This window comes from Impatiens glandulifera, chromosome 8, assembly GCF_907164915.1.
Source record: "Impatiens glandulifera chromosome 8, dImpGla2.1, whole genome shotgun sequence".
NCBI lineage: Eukaryota > Viridiplantae > Streptophyta > Magnoliopsida > Ericales > Balsaminaceae > Impatiens > Impatiens glandulifera.
The window spans coordinates 11422548-11443935 of NC_061869.1; the positions used below are offsets into that span (position 1 = coordinate 11422548).

At 34.6% G+C, this 21388-nt stretch overlaps 1 protein-coding gene across 1 annotated transcript; it reads right to left on the bottom strand.

Annotated features, from left to right (window-relative positions):
• Nucleotides 1-759: 759 nt before the first annotated feature.
• On the bottom strand, nt 760-1212 carry LOC124912996 (NDR1/HIN1-like protein 1). Its single transcript, XM_047453622.1, has one exon. It carries the CDS (start codon nt 1210-1212, stop codon nt 760-762), a length of 453 nt encoding a protein of 150 aa, XP_047309578.1.
• Between the last annotated feature and the right edge of the window lie 20176 nt (nt 1213-21388).

The window sequence follows — 21388 nt, forward strand, 5'->3', positions numbered from 1 at the left end:
TTGGACCTTAATTTACCATCTAACCACTCTAATTGATAAATGTTTGAATGTGCATTTTGTTGTGGAATTGTTACTACAAGAATTGTTTTTTATCATATTAGTTTCACTATATATATTATGTGATAAATTTTTATATAGTCTACCAATTCTACGACATGAAGCAAATGGATACAATTCCCATGTTCATTCAAGTTTGTCAAATGTAAACCTAATTGAATAAAATTAATATTCTTTTAATAAAATTAAAATTAATAATTAAAAACACAATCTGCTAAGGTAGTTTTTACCACTATTACTTTATTATTAGCGACATTTCGCTGATCTAACTCCCATTCATGCTAAAAGACTTTTCAAAACAATGCCCCTAATTCAAACAAATCTGGATTTGCAAACCGTTAATAAAATTGATTTCTTCATTGAGAAGATTTTGATGAGTTACAAAAATGTTAAATTGAAAAGAACCATAATAATATCTAAGAATAAGAATAAGAACAGTTGATAAATTAGAGTGAAATATAAATAATGAAAATTCATTCACTTGATTAGAAAGTGACACTGCATCGCGATAGAGCAGATACTTGACGGAGTCAAAGACAAAAACGCCGTTAAAATTGTTACTACCGAATTTACCCTTGCCAAAATCCAACATAGCGGAACAGAGTACATGAATACGATACTTACGGGTATTTAACGCCCGATCTTCCAATGGACATGTCCATCAAGCTTAATTGTAAGATTAATAATCCCTATAGACCAATCCTATTTAAGAAAAGGTACATTGTACGGAGCAATTGGTACGTTGGTTCCGTTGATAAACAAAGACCAAACATGAATCTCCTTACGTCCTTGATATACTCCTCTAGGAATGTCTGTTTGGTAAGTGATTTGTTGATTCATATATTCTGCGTAGATACCCAGATCGTCGTAATAGATACCCGAAATGTCATTTGGGTTTTTGGAGGCGATGGTTATTTGTAGAGTGGAGGAAAGAAGATTCAACGACGACGAAAGGTTGAAGGTGAAGACAGTGGCGTCTTGAATGATGAATTGCGGTTTTGAGGGATGGGCGAAACGTATGATGAGGTAGATTGATATGAAGATTAGATTGATGATGATTCCGATGATTAGCTTTGTATTATGTTTGGTTGCTTGTTCTTGTTGATCTGTAAATGTTACCGAATCGAAATCTTCATTGTCTTTGATTAACACCATTATGTTGTTAGGATGGAGAAACGGAGTTTGAAAATGCAAATATCAAGTGTTCGAGAGGTCAAAGGTAGTGAAACCTTATCTATAATTAATATTGTTTTGAATGAGTGTATATTTAATAGTAACAGATCTACTTTTCCTCAACTTGAACCTCACGTACCATAGTTTTAAATTAAATCAAAATCATTGAATTTTAATTTTTCTCTCTTGATGCATGGTACATTGTTGTGCACACGTGATTCTCTGATACCGAATTCTAGATGTCCGGTGTTCCCACACAATTTTTGATATTTAAAAAAAATAGTATTTACTGATTTAGCCCCTTCCCTAGTGAGAGAGGAAGAATTTACTGATTTAGCCCCTTCCCTAGTGAGAGAGGAAGAAGGGAGCACAAAACTTTAGTAGCAGAGGAACTCATTTGATTGTTGGGAGGATGTTCTACAAACTACTAGCCATTCTTATAAAGTATATATATAAAAAAAAAATACATGTATACATATGTCTAGAATAGTATATCTGCTCCCATCTTTAATGATTCCTGATCTGTTATCAGCATATATCATCCCACCCTCTCAACATTTTAACCCCCTTTGTTTCTCTAAACTTAAAAAAATAAAAATAAATTATTTTTTGAATTAGATTGAAGGTGGGCACAATATATATTTATTTAAGGATTACATGGTAAGTTAGGGTTTATTAATTTTGTTTTTGTTTTATCTTTTATTACTTTTTACCTAATGTATATGAAAATCAACATTTTTTTCTTAAATTATATACTAATCAAGTTGCGACTAAACATTATCAAAACATATCTTTACTTAGTAAGTTAGATTTTTAAAAGAATTTTCCCAAAAGACTTTTAGAAGAATTATCATTCTACACTGGTGAAAAAGGGGTAAAAAACGAGAGTAAAAATTATCGGTTTTGACCCTATATCTTTCGGTATAGACCCAATACCGAAAGTTTAGGTAACTCTCGCCATTCCTCGGTATTGACTCTTTCGTTAAAAACAATTAGGCGTTTACCGAGAGATGTTGTAGAGTTTTCAGTTTAGATACCCGAGAGAAAACCGAAAGTTAATTGTAAAACTTTCGGTTTTTCACTTTGGAGAAAAACCAAAAGTTTTCTAATTAACTTTCGTTTTTTCTTCAAATGGAAAAACCGAAAGTTTTCCAAATAACTTTCGATTTTTTCCTTTGATACAAAACTGAGAGGTTTATGAAGAACTTTCGGTTTTTCTTCAAATGGAAAAACCAAAAGTTTTCCAAATAACTTTATGTTTTTCCCTTTGATACAAAACCGAGAGGTTTATGAAGAACTTTCGGTTTTTCTTCAAATGGAAAAACCGAAAGTTTTCCAATTAACTTTCGGTTTTTCCCTTTGATACAAAACCGAGTGGTTTATGAAGAACTTTCGGTTTTTCTTCAAGGGAAAACCCGAAAGCTTTCCATATAACTCTCGGTTTTCCCTTTGAAGAAAAACCGAAAGATTTCCATTTAACTTTCGGTTTTTCCCTACAAAATGTATAAAATAGGGCGATTGTTTTGTGCGCAACCAAAACCTATTCAACCAAACCAATATATCAATAATAAAACAAATGTCATTCATAAAAGAAATAGCCATTATCATTCCAAAATTCTTAACCAAACTAATCATTCAAACAATCTGTTTTAAATTCAAATAAAAACGTATACAATCAATTCATAAACATGTTTTCAGTCGAAACAACCAATCAAAACGTACTAGAATTAGCTGGTGGGAGGAGGAGGTGGTGATTATTGATGTTGCCTCATAAATAATTTGAAGCTCTCCATTCATGCATTTATTTCTAACCTCTCCCTCTCCATTCTTGTCACAATTTCTTGTATTTCATTAATTGTGCGCATTCTTTCTTCGTCCCTTTTCTCCAATTCCTCCAGTTTCAGCGCCATTCTTTGATTCTCTTCATACAATCGATCATTATTTCGTTGTGAACTGTTTCCACTTCGACAATCCTCACGAAAGTGTGTGGGCTGGACGCCTGATCCCATTTCGAACACTCCCTTGTGTTTTTGTTGTCCGAACACCCTCTCTGTCAATTCAAAATCAAATATTTCCGGTTCGTTACTAAGAACTTCCTCCATCTCAACCTGCAAATTTGAAATAAATTATCATTTCTATAATAAAAAACTAGCTATATTCAATTAACTTACAATTTTCTCTTACACGCGTTCGTCCAAGACGGGGGTTGAGTTTTCTTTTTGTCGGTTTCGGGGTACGAGTCCTCTTGAATACTCCAATGACAGAGGGAGCCTGTCTCATTTCAAGCTCATGTTGAAATTAATGATTTATAAAATTATTAACAATCGTTATAATTAAGTTATTATAAATAATGTACATACCAATTCTTCCTCCACTTGAGCAAACGGTCTACTTCCAGTATGATGTGGGAATTTGAGCTTATTTATGTTGACAACATTGGTTCGACTGTTGCGCTGTATTTGAAATAAAAAATGAAGTTAAAATAATTAATATTAGATTTTATAATTTATAAAATCGTACCTTAAATTTTTCCGTGAAGTAATGGTTGCGACACACAAACTCCCAATCATCTCGATCATAGTCCGGCGGAGGATTAGCCAATACCGTCGCCTCGTCTCCTTGATGGATAAGGATATAATTCTTGTTCAAATCCGAGCGCCATCTATCCCATATCTGTTTGGCGTGTGCCAATCTGATCCTTCAATATTGATCAATAGAACCACTAGTAGACTCGAACGAATCCTGAAAATAAAAACATTCAAAAGTTAGAAAAAATTATTGAATGATTAATGTATAATTAAGTAATGATTATTACCGTCATAGCAGTCCAAATTGAATCCAATTGGTCAGCACTTAATGCCTTCCACTTCAGAAGACGATGTGAGACGGCTGAGGGGTCCCGCACAACCGACCCCAAATGTCTAGACCACCTTGTTCTTCCCTCGTCAGCACCACCGGGTCTCCCATCTACCTCTCTAAAAGTCAGAGCAATCTTTGTCCTCGCTGGCCTCTTAGATAGCGCGATATTCTTGTTCTTCCCCCGTCTCTTGCAGGCACAAGATTCTTCAAAATTATCAAATTCATAATTAGATATGTAAATCAATTCAAACAATAACTAAGTGTAAACATGTTACCTGTCGATGATGGGTCGGGAGTGGAACCGTGCTCCTCCTCGTCATCCTCCTCTAGAGGCTCCTTGTGACCCTCGTCGTCAGCCTCATCGTCATCCCCCATATCAGCAAACGTACTCTCTACAAACTCTTCAACCTCAGCAACATCAATATACTCGTCTATTGGGGGAGCAGTAGCTAACGGGATCACATTAATAGGTGGTTCAAGTAGGTTCTGGTATGGCCTAGACAGTTTGCTGGGTGTTTTCCTCATACTCTTCCAAGTTCTTTACGATCTTTAGACATTTTTAATGCATACCATTAATAAATGTGCGAATAATTGAAATAAAATAGTAATAAGAATGAATATAAAGTAAAAAAATATAAATCTACCTAATTAATTAATCTGAACTATATATTTGTAAACTGGAGTTTTATTTTTGTCACAATCTTCCAACCGGGTCGGGCTGATATATCAGGGGCGTAGAATACTTGTTATGCTTGACTCGCCAATATATACGGGTCTTGACTTTGAGTTTTTAAAATTCGATTTACATTTATATTTACGAAACTATATTTATCCACTTTCACTCCTAGTTCCCCCGAGTGTGTATCAAACCACTTACACTTGAATAAAATAACTCGTTTATGAGAAAAGTATTGTACTTCGATTATATCCGTTAAAACTCCGTAGTATGACATAGTTTCAGACCCGTTGTACTCTTCAACAACCACCTCACTATTTTGAGTGGTCAAACCTTCGTTGTGTTTTTCTGTACAGAATTTGTATCCGTTTACTTTACACCAAACATACATAGACGAGTACATACTTGGACCTTCTCCTAAGATCTTGAGGTCTCTTGATATGTCGTTAATTTCTGCTAATTGAGCGACCTATATATATACCCGAAATATAGTCATTAAAATAAATATAAAGAGTTAGGAGATATGGTTTATAATTTACTCACTCTATGCTTGAAATAAGCGGCAAACGTTTCTCCACGGGAGTCATTGTTATTGCAATACTACATATAATCTCTGCAAATAGATCGAATATTAAATAGCATACTCTTAATGCTAATTAATAACAGCAACATGGAATCTTACATGTAAAAAGGTTCTGCTTCGAGACAATTTTTCAAAATGTATGAATGAGCTGTCACTCGATCGCTATAATCCAAGTTGTATATTTTTCCGTTAGATAGGTCTTCCAACGATGAAAATATTAAAATGCCCGAGATTTCAGTTTGTGCATTTTCTTGCTCTTCTTCCTCCATATACCTGACACATAAACTAATACTCTCATTTACAAGATATCTCTTGCTTATAGAGGTTTCGGGGTAGTTATTATTCCGCAAATATCTTTTCATTGTACCCATGTAATATTCAAACGGATACATCCATCGATACTAGATAGGTCCCCCAAGCAAAGCCTCAAATGACAAGTGAACCGGGAGATGCATCATGATGTCGAAGATTGACAGTGGGAAATCATTTCAAATTTGCAAAGTGTCAATGTAATATCCATGTACAATTGTTCGAGGTCCGCTTCAATCAACTCTTTGAAACACAACAACCGAAAGAACCAAGACAAATTTACTAACGCATCATACACATTATCTGGAAGTAATCCACGGGTTGCTAAAGGAATAAGATATTCCAACAAAATGTGACAATCATGACTCTTTAATCCAGAAATCTTTTTCTTTTCCAATTTTACACAACCGTCGATATTTAAGCAAAAACCATCAGGCAACTTAAGATCTTTCAAGAATTTACAAAGATATTTTTTATCATCGGATGTCAAAGTGAAAGTTTTATTGAAAACATTCGCAAATATCCCTCCCCAACACTTAGAAAATTTCAGAATTTTTTGGGGAAGGATCAAAAGCGAAGGTTTTTTCAATAAACCTTCGCAATTACCCCATTTCCCCCACTTTTTGACAAAAGTATAATTCAAACATGTTCTATAATTTTCTCAAATAAATGCAAATCCTATAAATAAAGGGAAAAAATCATAAACATATAAATAAACCAAAAGATAATAATAAATCATAATTCAAAGTAAACCAAATCTTTCATCAGTTTGAACGAAAAAAATTACACATAATAAATTAAACACTAAAATCTACTAATTAGTAGATGAAGGGGGGGGGGGGGAGGGATGGTTGCTTATGCTTCTTAAAATAATGAACTTGTTGTTCGAGGTTCTCCAGTTTTTGCTTCATTTTAGCATTATCCGCTTTCAGTTCAGTAACCAATTGACCTCTTTCTGCGTCCCTCAATCGGATTTGCTCCAATTCCAACGCTATTAGTCTCGCCTCTTCCTCAACTTTTGATGCTGCTATCAAATTCTGGTATTGTCTGGACAATTTCTCTGGTGTACGTCGAAGATTTTTCCATGAATCACTCATCCTGAATGCATTTCATATATATTAATCAAACAAAATAACCATAATCCAAATCTAATATAACTTAAATCCAATTCAATAACCAAAATATATCATACATTTAACAAAATCTAACAAAATAATATATATTTAACAAACAAAATATAATATAAACTAACATAAATCTAATCTAAACAATAACAAATCTAAATCAAATTACCAAACAAATAATCTTAACTACCTTAAATCTTGATATCTAAATCTAATAATTAAAAAAACAATATAAATCTAACCTGGATCGGCGACGAATGCGAGAAGAAGAAGAAGGGAAGCGGCGGAGGCGGCTGCGGCGCGGGCAGAAGAGAATGAAAGAAGAGAGGTGAATGAAAAAGAGAAGGATTAGAGTTTGTATTTATAAAGGTAGTTACTAAAGGTTTTCATGTTAGTTTCGGTTTTGATAATAGTCAAAACCGAAGGTTTATTGAAAACCTTCGGAAATACCCATCACCAAACTTATAATTATTTTTAATTGTTTTAGGATGAGGCAAAACCGAAAGTTTATTGGAAAACCTTCGCAATTAAGAATTTCAGAAAAGGTTTTTCCGAAATTTTATTGAAAAACCTTTGAAAATAACCATCACTAAACTTAGAATTATTTTTCATGTTTTTTGGGATGAGTCAAAACCGAAGGTTTATTGGGAAACCTTCGTAATTAAAAAATCCAGGAAAGATAAAACCGAAAGTTTTTTGAATAACCTTCACAAATACCCAATTTCCAACACTTAGAATTATTTTGATTTTTTTAAGAAGGGAAAAACCGAAAGTTATGTGTATAACATTCGGTAATAATTCGTAAACCCAAAGGTTTTACACGACTCTCGGAATCTATTTTTAATACTGAAAGATTTATTTCTCTCGGGATCAATTAGGAGAGTTTTATAAAACCTTCGGTAAATGTCGATTTTTTTAATAGTGCTAATCTTGTAACTAAAACATAATTTATTATTGTTAAGTTAGTTTTTGACTTTTCGTTCATATTTATAGTCACAATATTAATTTCATTCTTCCATTTAAATTTGTTTGAAATTAGTTTTCTAATACTTTGTTATTTTTTTGGACAAACTGGGGGCTTGTTTGGTGAGACAATTCCTTGTGTACCTATGTGTTACAACTTAGATTATAACTTAGAATTTATGGGTTCTTGATCTCAAGAATCGAGTTCTTAATCTCTAGGACCGGGCAGAAATATATAATCAAAGTGCAGTGGAAGGGTTTTGTAACGAAAAATTTGGGATGAGGGAAAAGAAGAATCAAGGGTGAGAAGAGAAATACTGATGGTCTATACCAAACAGTCCAAAATAAATAATCAAAATATAAAAGACAATGGGGGTGACGAAATTTTACAAGTAATTTCATATATTCATTATTCCATTCATGGGTCCTTAAGGAAGAGAGATCAGCCTTATATAGTTGTTGTCTTTACCCAGAATATTCAGTTACAACAACTACTTAGAAAATAACAGAATTCAGTTTGAAAAATAAAAGGGAAAGAAAAAAAAAATATTAAAACAAAGATCTGGCCCAAGTGTTGCATAGGACCAATGGAGGGTGCTTGAATTATTTTGGGACCACAGCCTTTATTTCTGGACCGTAGAATTATCTCCCCCTTCAAAATTCGTCACCCTCGACGAAAAGACAGTAGCCTGGTCAACCTCTAATGCGCATGCCCTTATTTTCAAAGAAAACTATTTTCTCTTGTTTCGGTCGGATTTCAGAATGTCCAGCTAGGGTCGGAGCATAAGCCCACAATCCTTTATAAGCCTTTGATAACATTTTTTCAGTAGTGGAGCTGGCCAGGTCCTTGTAGTCTTTAGGATTGCCGGGTCAGTCGCCACTTCAGCCATGTGGGAAATTTCTGTGCACCCAAAATCAGATTTTCGTTTGTTGAGAGATGACCTTTGTTGCTGCAATTTTTCCAGAACATGGGGAAGATATATAAAAAACTTCTTCCAGCTCTGATTATACCCTATGGTGTTATCAAAATTCCAGAACTAGTCTTTATTTCGGATCAGCACCCAAGGTACAACAAAATGGCCATTTTCTTCCGTTTATATTCTAGAGTGTCTTCAAACATCCAAGCCCAGTCCTTTTTCCAAACCAGTAACACATGGGAAGTAAAGTAACCATGGATTCTAATTATTTTCCTGGCTGGTGGTCGGTTATTGGGTTGCTGGAATAACTGATTGAAGCCTTCGATTATGTGCTGGAAATTTTCAAGTGTGTCTTTCAAAAAAAGTGAAACAATTTGGCTTTCATTCTTACTCTTTATTTGTACCGTGGAAGAAACACTACATTTTTCCAAGGTCTTTTCCAGCTGGTTGCCTTGTATTATGTTGACATGCGACCGAGGCATACCTTGCAAGACCGTGATTGTGTGCAAAAAAATTGTTGGTTCATCCTTTGTCTCAAGAAGCAAAGGTGGATCATTAAAAACTGGTTCTTAAGTGGGTTCTTGAACGAGTTCTTGGACTTCTTGCTGATTAGCCGAGACCATGAATAATTTGGATTTGCACCTGTAGTTAGTCTCCCATTTTTCATTGCAAGTATAACATAGGTCTTCTTTCCTGTTTTCATCCATTACAGCCGGGTCTAATTGCTTCATGTAGCCCTAGTTTATGCTAAAAGAAGACGCATAGGAAGAATTATTGGGGTTGGTTGTCCAATTGATGCTTATAATGTTGGTGCTTGGCCAGGCTGTGCTAACAATTGATGGCTTAGGCAGCAGCGGTGCTTCATCGTTGTACAAGGGTCTGCTGCTCATTAGGGACGCGTATGTTGCTTCTTGGACAGTGCTTACCTGCTTCATTTTCATCCCTTGTCTCATGGGGGGTCGTGTATGGGAGGACCGAATCGCATCAAGAGATCTCTCTTGAATACATCCCACGACAAGGCTTTTCTATGGTTGCGGTTCTACAAATATGAGCCATACCACAATCTTGCCTCATTTGAAAAGTGAGTGCGGGCATTGTCCAGTTTTGTGACATTATTCGTCTTGTACACCCTAAAGAATTGCTCGGAAAATATGAGCCAGCCCTCCAAATTAGTCTCATCAAATTCAGGAAGATCAACCTTTGGAGGAACGTAGTGTTGACCATATTGGAAGAGCCTATGCATAGGAGGACCGTAGCAAGAAGCATTAAAATAGGATCAGGTGCGGTAATCTTGGCCATTATTAGATGCACCACTTTCAATGGCTGCCAAACTTTCTTCAGCGTTATTGAACCTTCTGTCCATTGAAGCTTGCATAACAGCCGTTTGTTAGGACAGACCTTCGAGTAGTGTCTTAAGAGCATCCATCTTTATTTGCTATCGAGTTTCTTTCATTTGAGAATCGTTTTGCTCTGATACCAAGATGTTACAACTTAATTTGTAACTTAGAATTTATGGGTTCTTGATCTCAAGAATCGAGTTTTTGATCTCTAGGACCGGGTATAAATATATAATCAAAGTGTAGCGGAAGGGTTTTGTAATGAAGAATTTGGGATGAGGGAAAAGAAGAATCAAGGGTGAGAAGAGAAATATTGTTGGTCTATACCAAATAGTCCAAAATAAATAATCAAAACATAAAAAATAATGAGGGTGAAGATAAAGGACCGATGGAGGGTACTGTAATTATTTTGGGACCGCAACCTTTATTTCTGGACCGTAGCACTATGTTTCAAAAAGTTTTTCTCATAATACCCCATTTTGAACCCCTTCTCCAAAAGAGAAATGATTGGGAAGAATTTGGGAGAGAAAGTTATGTGGCGTGGCCTGGTCTGAGCTGAAAAATTAACAATTTTTCTCTCTCTACTCACCTTTTATCACTTTTCTACCTAGTGATGTAATGACACGTCATTCCCTCTCCCAAATTCTATTCTCTATCACTCCTTTTATCTATCTCTATTTAAAATTAATAAAAATAACACATATTTTATTTTTACTTAATTTTATAAATATATTATATATATCTAGAACTAAACCTATTAAATTTAGTTATTCAAATAAATATTATAAATAAAAATAAAAATATTATACACTAAAATAAAAATACATTATATAAACATTAAAATAAAATATATTAGGTAAACGTTAAAATAAAATACATTAAATAAAAATTAAGACAAATACTTTATTTAAAAATAATATATATAATAAATAAAAATTTAATATATGAAAATTAAAACAAAATATGTTAAATAGAAAATACAAATTTACATAAAGATTTTTGTTCTTTTTGAAAAATATGACGGGTTATTTAACATTCTACCTCAATTGCAAATAGTATATTGAATAATGCTATAATTTATCAAAAACACTATGAAATTTGAAAATACGAGTTTAACTAAATTTTTAATCAATCATATTGGTTTCAACTCGTAAGTAATTGAGAAATGTTTGGTGTTCTAATCACTAGTAAAAAGTTGTTTTTTAAGGAGGGCAAAAACCCTCGGAGAAATGCAATATGCATTCGGTGAAAGAATTTACCGAGAGCGATTAATGCTCTCGCAGCGTCTCGGTGATAAAGTTGTCGGTGAAAAAATAAAAGCTATTTGCGAAGGAATATTAAGTTCTCGGAGATAAATTATAACCAAGAGCAATGAACGACTCTCGGCGATGACTTTAAACTGTTACTAAGAGCGTTAGCGTTGCTCTCGGAGATTATTTTAAAATATTAACGAGAGTCTTTATATTGCTCTCAAAGCTAAATTTAATTATTTACCGAGATCATAAGCCTATTGCTCTCGGTTGTAATAGGTTTTTTTAAACAAAACGATTATAAACCAAATATTACATATTTTAAACCAACTAATTTCAGACCTAAATCATACACAAATTAGAAATACCAAATTTCATATACAAAAATCTCAATAATTCAAAAATACAATTATTCAATAAACTTAAATCTCAATTCATTCAAAAATACAATCATTTAATAAACCAAAATCCCAATTATCCCATATGTCGGTCAATGTATTAAAAGATAAAAGCATCATATACTAGATTGATCCAGAGGTGGAAGTGGAGGATATCTCGCCATAAATGCCGCCAACTGATTATGAAATTCTTACCTTTGTCTTTCCATGTGTATTTCCATTTGTCTTTGTGCCTAAAGAGCTTGTCTTTTTGTCTCTTGTGCTTTTCTTTTTTGTCTCAAGTACTTCTCTTTTTGACTCAAGAACTATAGCCTTCAGTTCTTCTCTTTTTAAAGTCTCCTCATGTAATTTAGTACAAAACTTCTCAATCTTTTTCTCCCTCCGTTGAGATTGGATTCCACTATACAAATCTCCTCTAAACTAGGTTGGCCTCACGCCTGATCCCATACAATGATCCTCTCGTGCCCTTGTCGTCCAAAAACGTTCTCAGTCAGCACATAATCGAACATATCGAGATTTCTTTCGAGCGTCTAACGCATCACATCCTATAAAAAGAAACAAAAGTTGATTAGTTAATTATAACAACAATAAATAAGTTAAATATGAAGTACACTTACAATTTCTCTTGTATATGGGGATCCACCACACGAGTAGAGTCATCACCTGTTCTTTTTTTACTATGTCTCATAGAAAAGGTCAATGTCTGACAGCGCTATACCCATAGTGTTCTCCTATGAAGATTAAATGTTTGTATTGTTAATTATAAAAACATAGTTAACATATTATAATTACTCTTGAATAAATATACTTACCATTTTTGCTGCCACCTAAGAGAATGACACACTCCCCGCATGATGTGTCATTCAAAGATTCTTCCTATTATGTGAATTCCACTCGCTTCTTACCTATTTTTGAAAACATTAATTAATACTTAGTTACATTATAAACAATGATGTATAAAGTTTAGAATTTAAAGATTCACCCATAAATAGTCTCAGAGAAAGTGACGATCCAAAATGTAATTTCAATTATCTTCTGTATATTCATTCGGTTTGTGTGCTCTGATAGCTGATATATCCCCATCACGAGCTTTAACATGATTCCGGATGATATCACATCGGTACAAACCACATTAACATGTTCCATTATCTATTTCAGATAATACTCAATAGGTTCTGGCACTGCCTCAAAACGATTATGCAAAGACACGATATTAATTATTATTATGTATTAGAGAATGAAAGTTTATGTTAGATAAAATTAGATCGGTTAAATAGAACTTAACAAAAACAAATCTCTTGTGCAGGACAGTCAAGTTACTCAACCGGTCAAGTTACTCAACCGGTCAAATCAGAAGGCCAAAATCATTGAACATTCGGCCAATCTTAAGTTATGGAAAAAACCGGAAGTCATCCGGTTAACATAAACAACAGACCAGTACAAATAGATACTTCAAGTATCTGTTGAGGATGATACCGAAGGGACAGACTTTAGTATTGCCATATTCATACAAGTCTAAAGACAGTATGCAGGCTGTAGAAGATCGTCCGACAAGATCTTTCCACTCCAAGATAAATCAGAGGCGCAATCCTCCAGGTAAAGGCAACTGTCCAACCGACAGTTGCCATATTGAGTAAAAGACAAACCTAGCCGGTTTGACCTATACACTGGAAGTCTAGACCGCCAGGTCTGAATCACTGAACCTCTGCTCAACCAATCAGATTTAAGGAAATAAAATGTGACCGTTGGCACATTTCACCTATAAAAGAAGGAGCTGAAGAGGAATTAAGGCAGCACAAGAAACCAGTCAACGAATCCTACCAACTACAAGCTCTAAGATTTATTGCAAGTTTATTTCTCTACAAGGTTTAGAGCTTAAGTGTTTATTTGAAGAGTGATTACAATTTCGCTTAAAATTGTACTAGTGTTATCGAGCAGAAAATAAGTCTCGATTGGATTGTGTTTGTGTATTCCTTAGTGAATATCCTTCTCGCGGTTTCGAGAGGAAGGAGTGACGTAGGAGTTTATCTCCGAACATCCATAAAATTCTGTCTTGTTATTTACTTTCTGTCGGTCTTGTGCTCTAATCGACTCTGCCTAAACCGACTTAATAAATCCCAAAACCGACCCAGCAATCCCAAACCAACCTCATCTATATCCGGTTCTGTCCATCCAGTGTGTGTGCTGCTTCAACCTAAAACAAACCACTTCCGCACTTGAACTAGGTTCAAGGGTTTGTGACAGTTTGTGTAGTATTGAAACCCGGTGTTAGTCTCTAACCGGATTAATCACCAACCTTTGAGTGAGACGCGCTAACCGGCCAGACTCCGGTTCCCCAGCCGCGACCTAGATCCTAACAGTTAATAAAATAAGATATTAACACTTACCGTTACCGACTTCAAAAGATGCTCTATGTCGGTGGAGCTCAAGTCTGACCAATACAACAGACGATGTAATGAGAAAGTATATTTTTTTTACTAGAAGAGTATGTATGGGACATCGAGACATTAGAGAACTCCATCAACCTCAACGGGATGTAACGAGTGTTTTATGCTCATCAATTGTAAATCTTTCTAAGCCTTCAGTCCATCTTTCGTCTTCTCTTTCACATTCATCATTGTTCCGACAATGCTATCGCAAATACTTGTTTCAATATGCATGACATCTAGATTATGTCTCAACAATAGAGTTTCTGGTATGGTAGAGTAAAAAATATAGATAATTTGCATTGTTTTAAAATACGTAGTCCGACCGACGATTCAACCGGTCCGACCGCGAAACAGTTTAATGAACAGTCCAATTTTTAACTCCCATACGTTAACCTTACGAATCGGTCAAAATGCGGTCTGAATGGACGGTTCTACCGGAAAACAAAACAAAAAAATTCTGGTTCGAAAGGTTTAGGTGATTATATATTATTCTTATATTTTCTTTCTTCTTGTTTTTTGGTCTGCTCCTTGGTCTGGACCGCGAGCAAATGTTTTGGCATACCTTAACTGAAAACGAATCCATTGCAGAGATAAAAAGATAAAACTAAAACCACATAAGATCTGGGAGGATAGAGAAAGAAAGCGGGGAGAAAGATGAAAGCAAATAAAGTTTTTAGGTTGTCAATGGCTATTATATTAGGGTCCCACCCTTCCTCACTTACAACATATTATCATTATTCATATATAGTTTTAATTTTTGATATTTTAAATTATAGATATTTAATGTGATATTAATTTAATGGTCAAAATATTTAATTTAATTAATATTTATTTGATTATTTTTTATATGTCTAAGTGATTATATATACCATCTACATACGAATATATCTAAATTTATTTATTTATTTTTAAAATAATTAAAATCTGATTCAACCAGTGGTTTAACCGGTTGGACCGGTCGAACCAAACTTCGTTAAAAACTGGGTTGATGACCGGAACGGTTTTCAAAATAATGATAATTTGTTCCAATTATCTCCTCGCACGTCATGACGGATTTTCATTTTTTTACTTAAAACAATTTCTTTAAATTCCAAGCTTGCATATAAGGCTTCTGTACCTGAGAATAGTGGATGGACCATTTGATATTCTGTATTATCGTCAAAGGCTTTACGTTCTTTATGAAATCTATGGTTAGGGGGAGGAAACGCCTATGACACATATAACACTATTTCTGTCAATTTGTTAATCTCATTAAAGCGTTAGCATTATTATAACACGGACACACAAATTTTTCTTTCGTACTCCAACCGGATAGATTTGCATATATAGAGAAGTCGTTAATAGTTTATAACAATACAACATGTATGTTAAAAAATACTTTAAAGTGGATGCATCAAAAGTTTGAGCACATGTATGCCATAAGGCCTGCAATTCCTCAATTAACGGTTGTAGAAAAATATCAATTGCATCACTAGGACTCTTAGGACCAAGAATCAACATGGATAACATGAAGTTACTTGAGTCCATGTAAATTGTCGGTGGTACATTATAAGGTATTATAACAACTGTCCAAATGTTATACAATTAATTTCTATTAATAAATGGTTGAAACCCATCATTAGCCAAACAAAGTCTTAGGTTTCGGGGCTTTGAAGAAAAAAAAATCAGTATAGTGTTCATCAAACGACTTCTAGGTCATAGAATCTACGAGATGCCTAATGAATTTATCGTCTACTCGACTATCTTTGTGCCATCTCATTAGTGGAGGCGTTTTTGAAGACATGTATAACCTTTGTAGCCTTGGTGTCAATGGAAAATAAAATAGCACCTTAGCTGGAATGTGTTTTTCATTATGTTTTTTCCGAACTGTCCCACTTGACTTATCAATCTTCCATCTCGAGGTGCCACACACCTTACAACGTTGAAGATCATTATTCTGCTTACAGTAAAACATACAATTATTATTACAAACGTCGATCTTTTCATATGTAAGACCAATATTTGTAATAAATTTTTTACACTCATAATAAGAATTAGGTAAATGAGAATTTATGGTAAAATCTCATCTTTGAGCAAATTTAGCAATAAGTCGAATGATGTATTTGTCCATTTACCAACATTCTTAATATGAAGCAACTTCAATAATGTGGAAGCCTTTAAAATTCGAGAACCTTCATACAAAGTCTGTTTTGAATCATCCAACAATTTGTAGAATGATTTATCAGCGTCAACCGGATCTTCAAAACTAAAGTGTTGAATGTTGGGATACAAATCATTGAGAATATCTTCCATATACTGGTCATCAACATCATTATCAACATCATCAATTGTATTATCTTCTTATATCTCGTTAACATCGTCTTTATTATTTGATTCATCATCAACATCATTATCAATATCATCAACTCCATCATCAACAATATCATTTTTGAAGCTCCTTTCACCATGAAAATACCAAAAATCGTAGTTCATTCTTATACTGTGTATAATTAGATGTGTCTTCACAACACTAATACTTTCATAGTTTCGATTTGCATATTTCATGTAAGGACACACGATGTTTTCCATTACAGTAGAGAATTGAGAAAAGCTTAGGAATTTCTCAATGCCTTTCATATATTGTCATATATTGTGGATGATCTCGACGTAGGAGCATCCAACTTCTATCTGGAATTTCCATTTTCTAACGTCGATCAGATTTCTCAACACCAATAAAGTTTACTAGAAAAATCTACATCTTATAGTCCAAATATCACTCAAATAAATATCATCTTATTAGATTTATTAACATCCAAAAATCTGGCAGGTTTTCTACTCTAAAAATATAGATATTAACATCTCAAATCATTTAACTCTAAAAAAACGAACCAACTCTCCAAATTAATTTAATGATGTAAAAAATATTTATCTTATGGACATAGATCTCCAAATTCTATATAGCTTCAATTCCCATCTTATGGATTACTAATTTTATTTTGCACATGTTCTATTTTAAATAAAAAAAATAAATTATTTCAAATTTATATCTAAATAATTATAGTAAACAATGACATTATTAACCATCAAACACATCAACACACTCCAATCCATATAAAATAAAAATATTAAATTGCTTATAAATATTGAAAGTCTCACATATAAGTTTTTCAATATCCTATTTAATATATCTTTATACAATCATATTTACTCATAATCAAATAGTAAAAATTTTCAATATCATATTCAATATCCTATCTTCACAGAATCACCAAATTGTCTAAAACAATAAGCTTGATTCCTCTTACAAACACCAAGATAACCCATTTAACAACATAAATGCTAATAACATGAAAATCAATTGATTCAAATGAAAATCAAACACCATAATGTATCACTCGATGCTATCCCAAGAATGAATCAACAACTTAGGATTTGACAATCAACAATAGAGTAGGAACATGCCTAGAGAAATGATCCAAAACTAGCCGGTTGTAGTCATGACTATGTTGAGGTCAAAAATTGGTCGATTGTAAGGGAAGGGCTCAAGCGCGCGGCTAAGACGGGAGGTCCAAAAGAAACAAATTTAGAGAATGTCGTGACCTTACTGTCAATCACGATATAAATCCCACAATAATAGTTTCGTAGAATATATAGAGAAGAACAGAATGAGTAAAAGAACAAAATAGGTGGAAGAACAGATTGAATAGAAGAACAGACTGAATAGAAGTTGGGAGTTTATTAGGGTTGGGGTTACCAGGAGCGACGGCTTCGGTAATTAGAAAGAGAAAGTATAACAATTAGAATATCAAAAACATATCCCTCTCCTTACAATTCTATCCTTATTTATAGACTAACAAATTATAAATTTAGGAAATAGATTCCTAATCTTTGGAAATAGATTCCTAATCTCTGGAAATAGAATCCTCATCTTTAGAAATAGAATCCTCATCTTTGGAAATAGAATATTCATTGTTGTGAATATTAGATTCACAACATCCCCTTCCCCTTAAGAACTTCCTTTCCCTTTTTGAACGTGGCTTCTGCATCGGAAACTGCTTACAGAATTCAGGAAATTGAGAACGAAAAAAAGTCCATTCTTCCCATGTGGAGTCCTCCTTCGCAGCATTTACCCACTGAACCAATACCTAAGCAACCATTCTTCCCTTCTTTCTGATTAGACGCCTTTCCAAAATTTCTTCTGGGACCAATAGTATATCACCATCCTCTGCCACTACGGGAAGCGATAAGCTGACCGTCTGCACCTCGCCCAATTTAGCCCTCAATAAGGATACATGAAAGACATAATGAATCTTACAGCCCTCTGGAAGTTTCAATTTATAGGCCACTTCACCAATTCTTTGTTCAACGAGAAAAGGTCCAAAATATTTTGTCGACAACTTAATATTTTTACGAGCAGCAACTGAAGTTTGTCGACAAGGTTGTAGCTTTAAAAACACCCAATCGCCCACCTTAAACTCTCTTTCTTGACGTTTCCTATCAGCTTGTTGTTTCATACTATTCCGAGCTAATTCCAAATTCTCTTTCAGAATACGACACATCCGTGTACGCTCTAGAACAAAATCTTCAACAGCACCAACCTTGCATGATACCATTGGACCCATAGGTAGTGGTACTGGAGTAAATCCATAAAAAGCTTCAAAAGGGGACATTTTAATTGAAGTATGAAATGTGGAATTGTACCACCATTCTGCGAGAGCTAGCCACCGTCTCCACAATTTTGGTTTTTGTCCACTCATACATAAATAAGATTCCAAACACTGATTGACTCTTTCAGTTTGACCATCCGTTTCAGGATGATAAGCTGTACTCAATAACGATTTTACCCCCAATAACTCGTAACAATTCTTGCCAAAAATAACTAATAAAAATAGCATCTCTGTCAGAGACAATAGACTCGGGCAACCCATGAAGTTTGTAGACATTATCCAAAAATAAAGATGCAACTTGGGCTGTAGAAAATGGATGTTTCAATCCAATAAAATGACTATACTTAGTAAAACGATCAACAATTACCAGTATGGTAGAGCAACCTTCTGATGTCGGGAGTCCTTCTATAAAATCCATCGTGATATTCAACCACGGACGTTCTGGTACCGGTAATGGTTGCTATAATCCGGGCTTACTGGTCTTCTCTGATTTAAATCTTTGACAAATATCACAACTTTTTATCATTTCTAAAACTTCTTTCTTCATACCCGGCCACCAGAAAAGAGAATTTAACCGCTGAAATATAGCTTGCATCCCTGAATGTCCTCCAATAATTGATTGATGAAGGGTTAACAAGATATTTTTCCTTAAAGATCCATTTTTGCCCACATAGACTCGACCTTTATTTTTTATGATATTGGCCCCAATTGCAAACATAAGCCAATCTAAAGGATTACTTGCCACTAGCAGCCATCTTCTGAGAAAAATCATCACTCTGATAAGAATCTTCGATTTCTTTCTGCCATGAAGTCGTTGTCAACGTCATCCCTATTAGTGAAGCGTGATCAACTCTTGATAGGGCATCGGCGGCCAAATTGGAACTTCCCCTCTTATATGTAATTGTATAATCAAAACCCAATAACTTAGTGAGCCACTTTTGTTGTAATACCGTTGTAATCTCCTGTTCCATGAGATATTTGAGACTTTGATGATCTGTTCGTATAACGAAAGGTCTCCCATACAAATAGTGTCGCCATTTTGTGACTGCCATAAGTACAGCTAATAATTCTTTTTCATATGTAGAAAGACCAAGATGAGGTTTAGCTAACGCTTTACTAAGGAAAGAAATAGGCCTTCCCCCTTGCATTAACAGAGCTCCTATTCCTCCTTGACTTGCATCCGTCTCTACTTCCAAAGGCCGAGAAAAATCGGGTAATGCTAATACTGGAGTAGTAGTCAACGCCGTTTTGAGTTTACTAAATGCTACTCCCGCTTCATCAGTCCAAGTAAAAAGTCCATTTTTTAACAACCCATGAAGTGGATTGCTTATAATACCAAATTGATTCACAAAGCGTCGATAATAACCTGCTAGACCCAGAAATCCCCTTAGCTCTTTCACTGTTTTTGGTATTGGCCACGAAGTAATACAATCAATCTTTCGCAAGTCCACTTCAACCCCATTACCACTTACATAATGTCCCAAATATTCTAGTCGTCGTAGTGCAAATTCGCATTTATCCAGCTTGACCGACAATTTATGTTGTAATAGAGTTTTAAGTACCAATTCCAATTGTTTAGTGTGAGCCTCAAGAGAGATACTATAGATCAGAATATCGTCAAAAAAACAAGAACCCCTTTCCTAAGCCATGGATGAAAAATATCATTCATAAGAGCTTGAAAAGTCGCTGGTGCATTTGATAATCCAAACGGCATTACTCTAAATTCATAAAGACCAGAATGAGTGCGAAATGCCGTTTTATATACATCGTCCTCTTTGACACGAATTTGGTGATACCCCGCACGTAAGTCCAATTTTGAGAAAACTATCGCTCCATATAGTTCATCTAGCATCTCATCCACTGCCGGAATAGGATATTTATCTTTAATCGTTACTTAATTTAATTTCCGATAGTCTACACAGAATCTCCACGTCCCATCCTTCTTCTTAACCAAAATAACTGGAGAAGCAAAGGAGCTCGTGCTTTCGCGGATGATTCTAGACTTCTGCATTTCTACAACTAGACTTTCAATTTCTCCTTTCTGTATGATTGGATATTGATACGGACGTTGATTAGGCGGTCGAGATCCCGGAAATAAGTCAATGGCATGGTCTGTTGCCCTTTTTGGAGGTAGGCCAGTTAAAGGCTCAAAAACCTTTTTATATTTTGATAATAAATCTCTTATCTCCAATGGTAAATGACTATCACTTAGCTGTTCTGAATGGGCTAATAACAGAGTTGTGGGCTCAGCATTCATAAAAAATAGTTGACCCACAAAACAATCGTAACCCTTCTTTACATTCCGAGCTACGTCATCCCCGATCATTAAATAAAAGGAACTGCCCTCCATGTCACCAGACAGGCGAATCTTCTCTCCAGATAACCTAGCTTTCATAACTCTCTTCTCGAAATAAAGACTCACTGGTCCATATTTAGTCATCTAGTCAACTCCCAAAACCATATCACAACCTCCCAACTTGATCGTTCGAAAGTCTAATAGAAAATCATGGCTCTGCATTTTCCAAGTCAATTTCGTGCATAAGAATCGACTAAATATTCTGCCTCCACCTGCAATAGTTACTCCCATAGGCATTGTTTCCTTTAGAATATAACCCAACTGAGATGTAGTACCCTCATCAATAAACGAATGCGTACTACCACTATCGA

Excerpts from the sequence above, each read along its gene's own strand:
- LOC124912996 (XM_047453622.1), bottom strand. The coding sequence starts at position 1,212 with ATGGTGTTAATCAAAGACAATGAAGATTTCGATTCGGTAACATTTACA.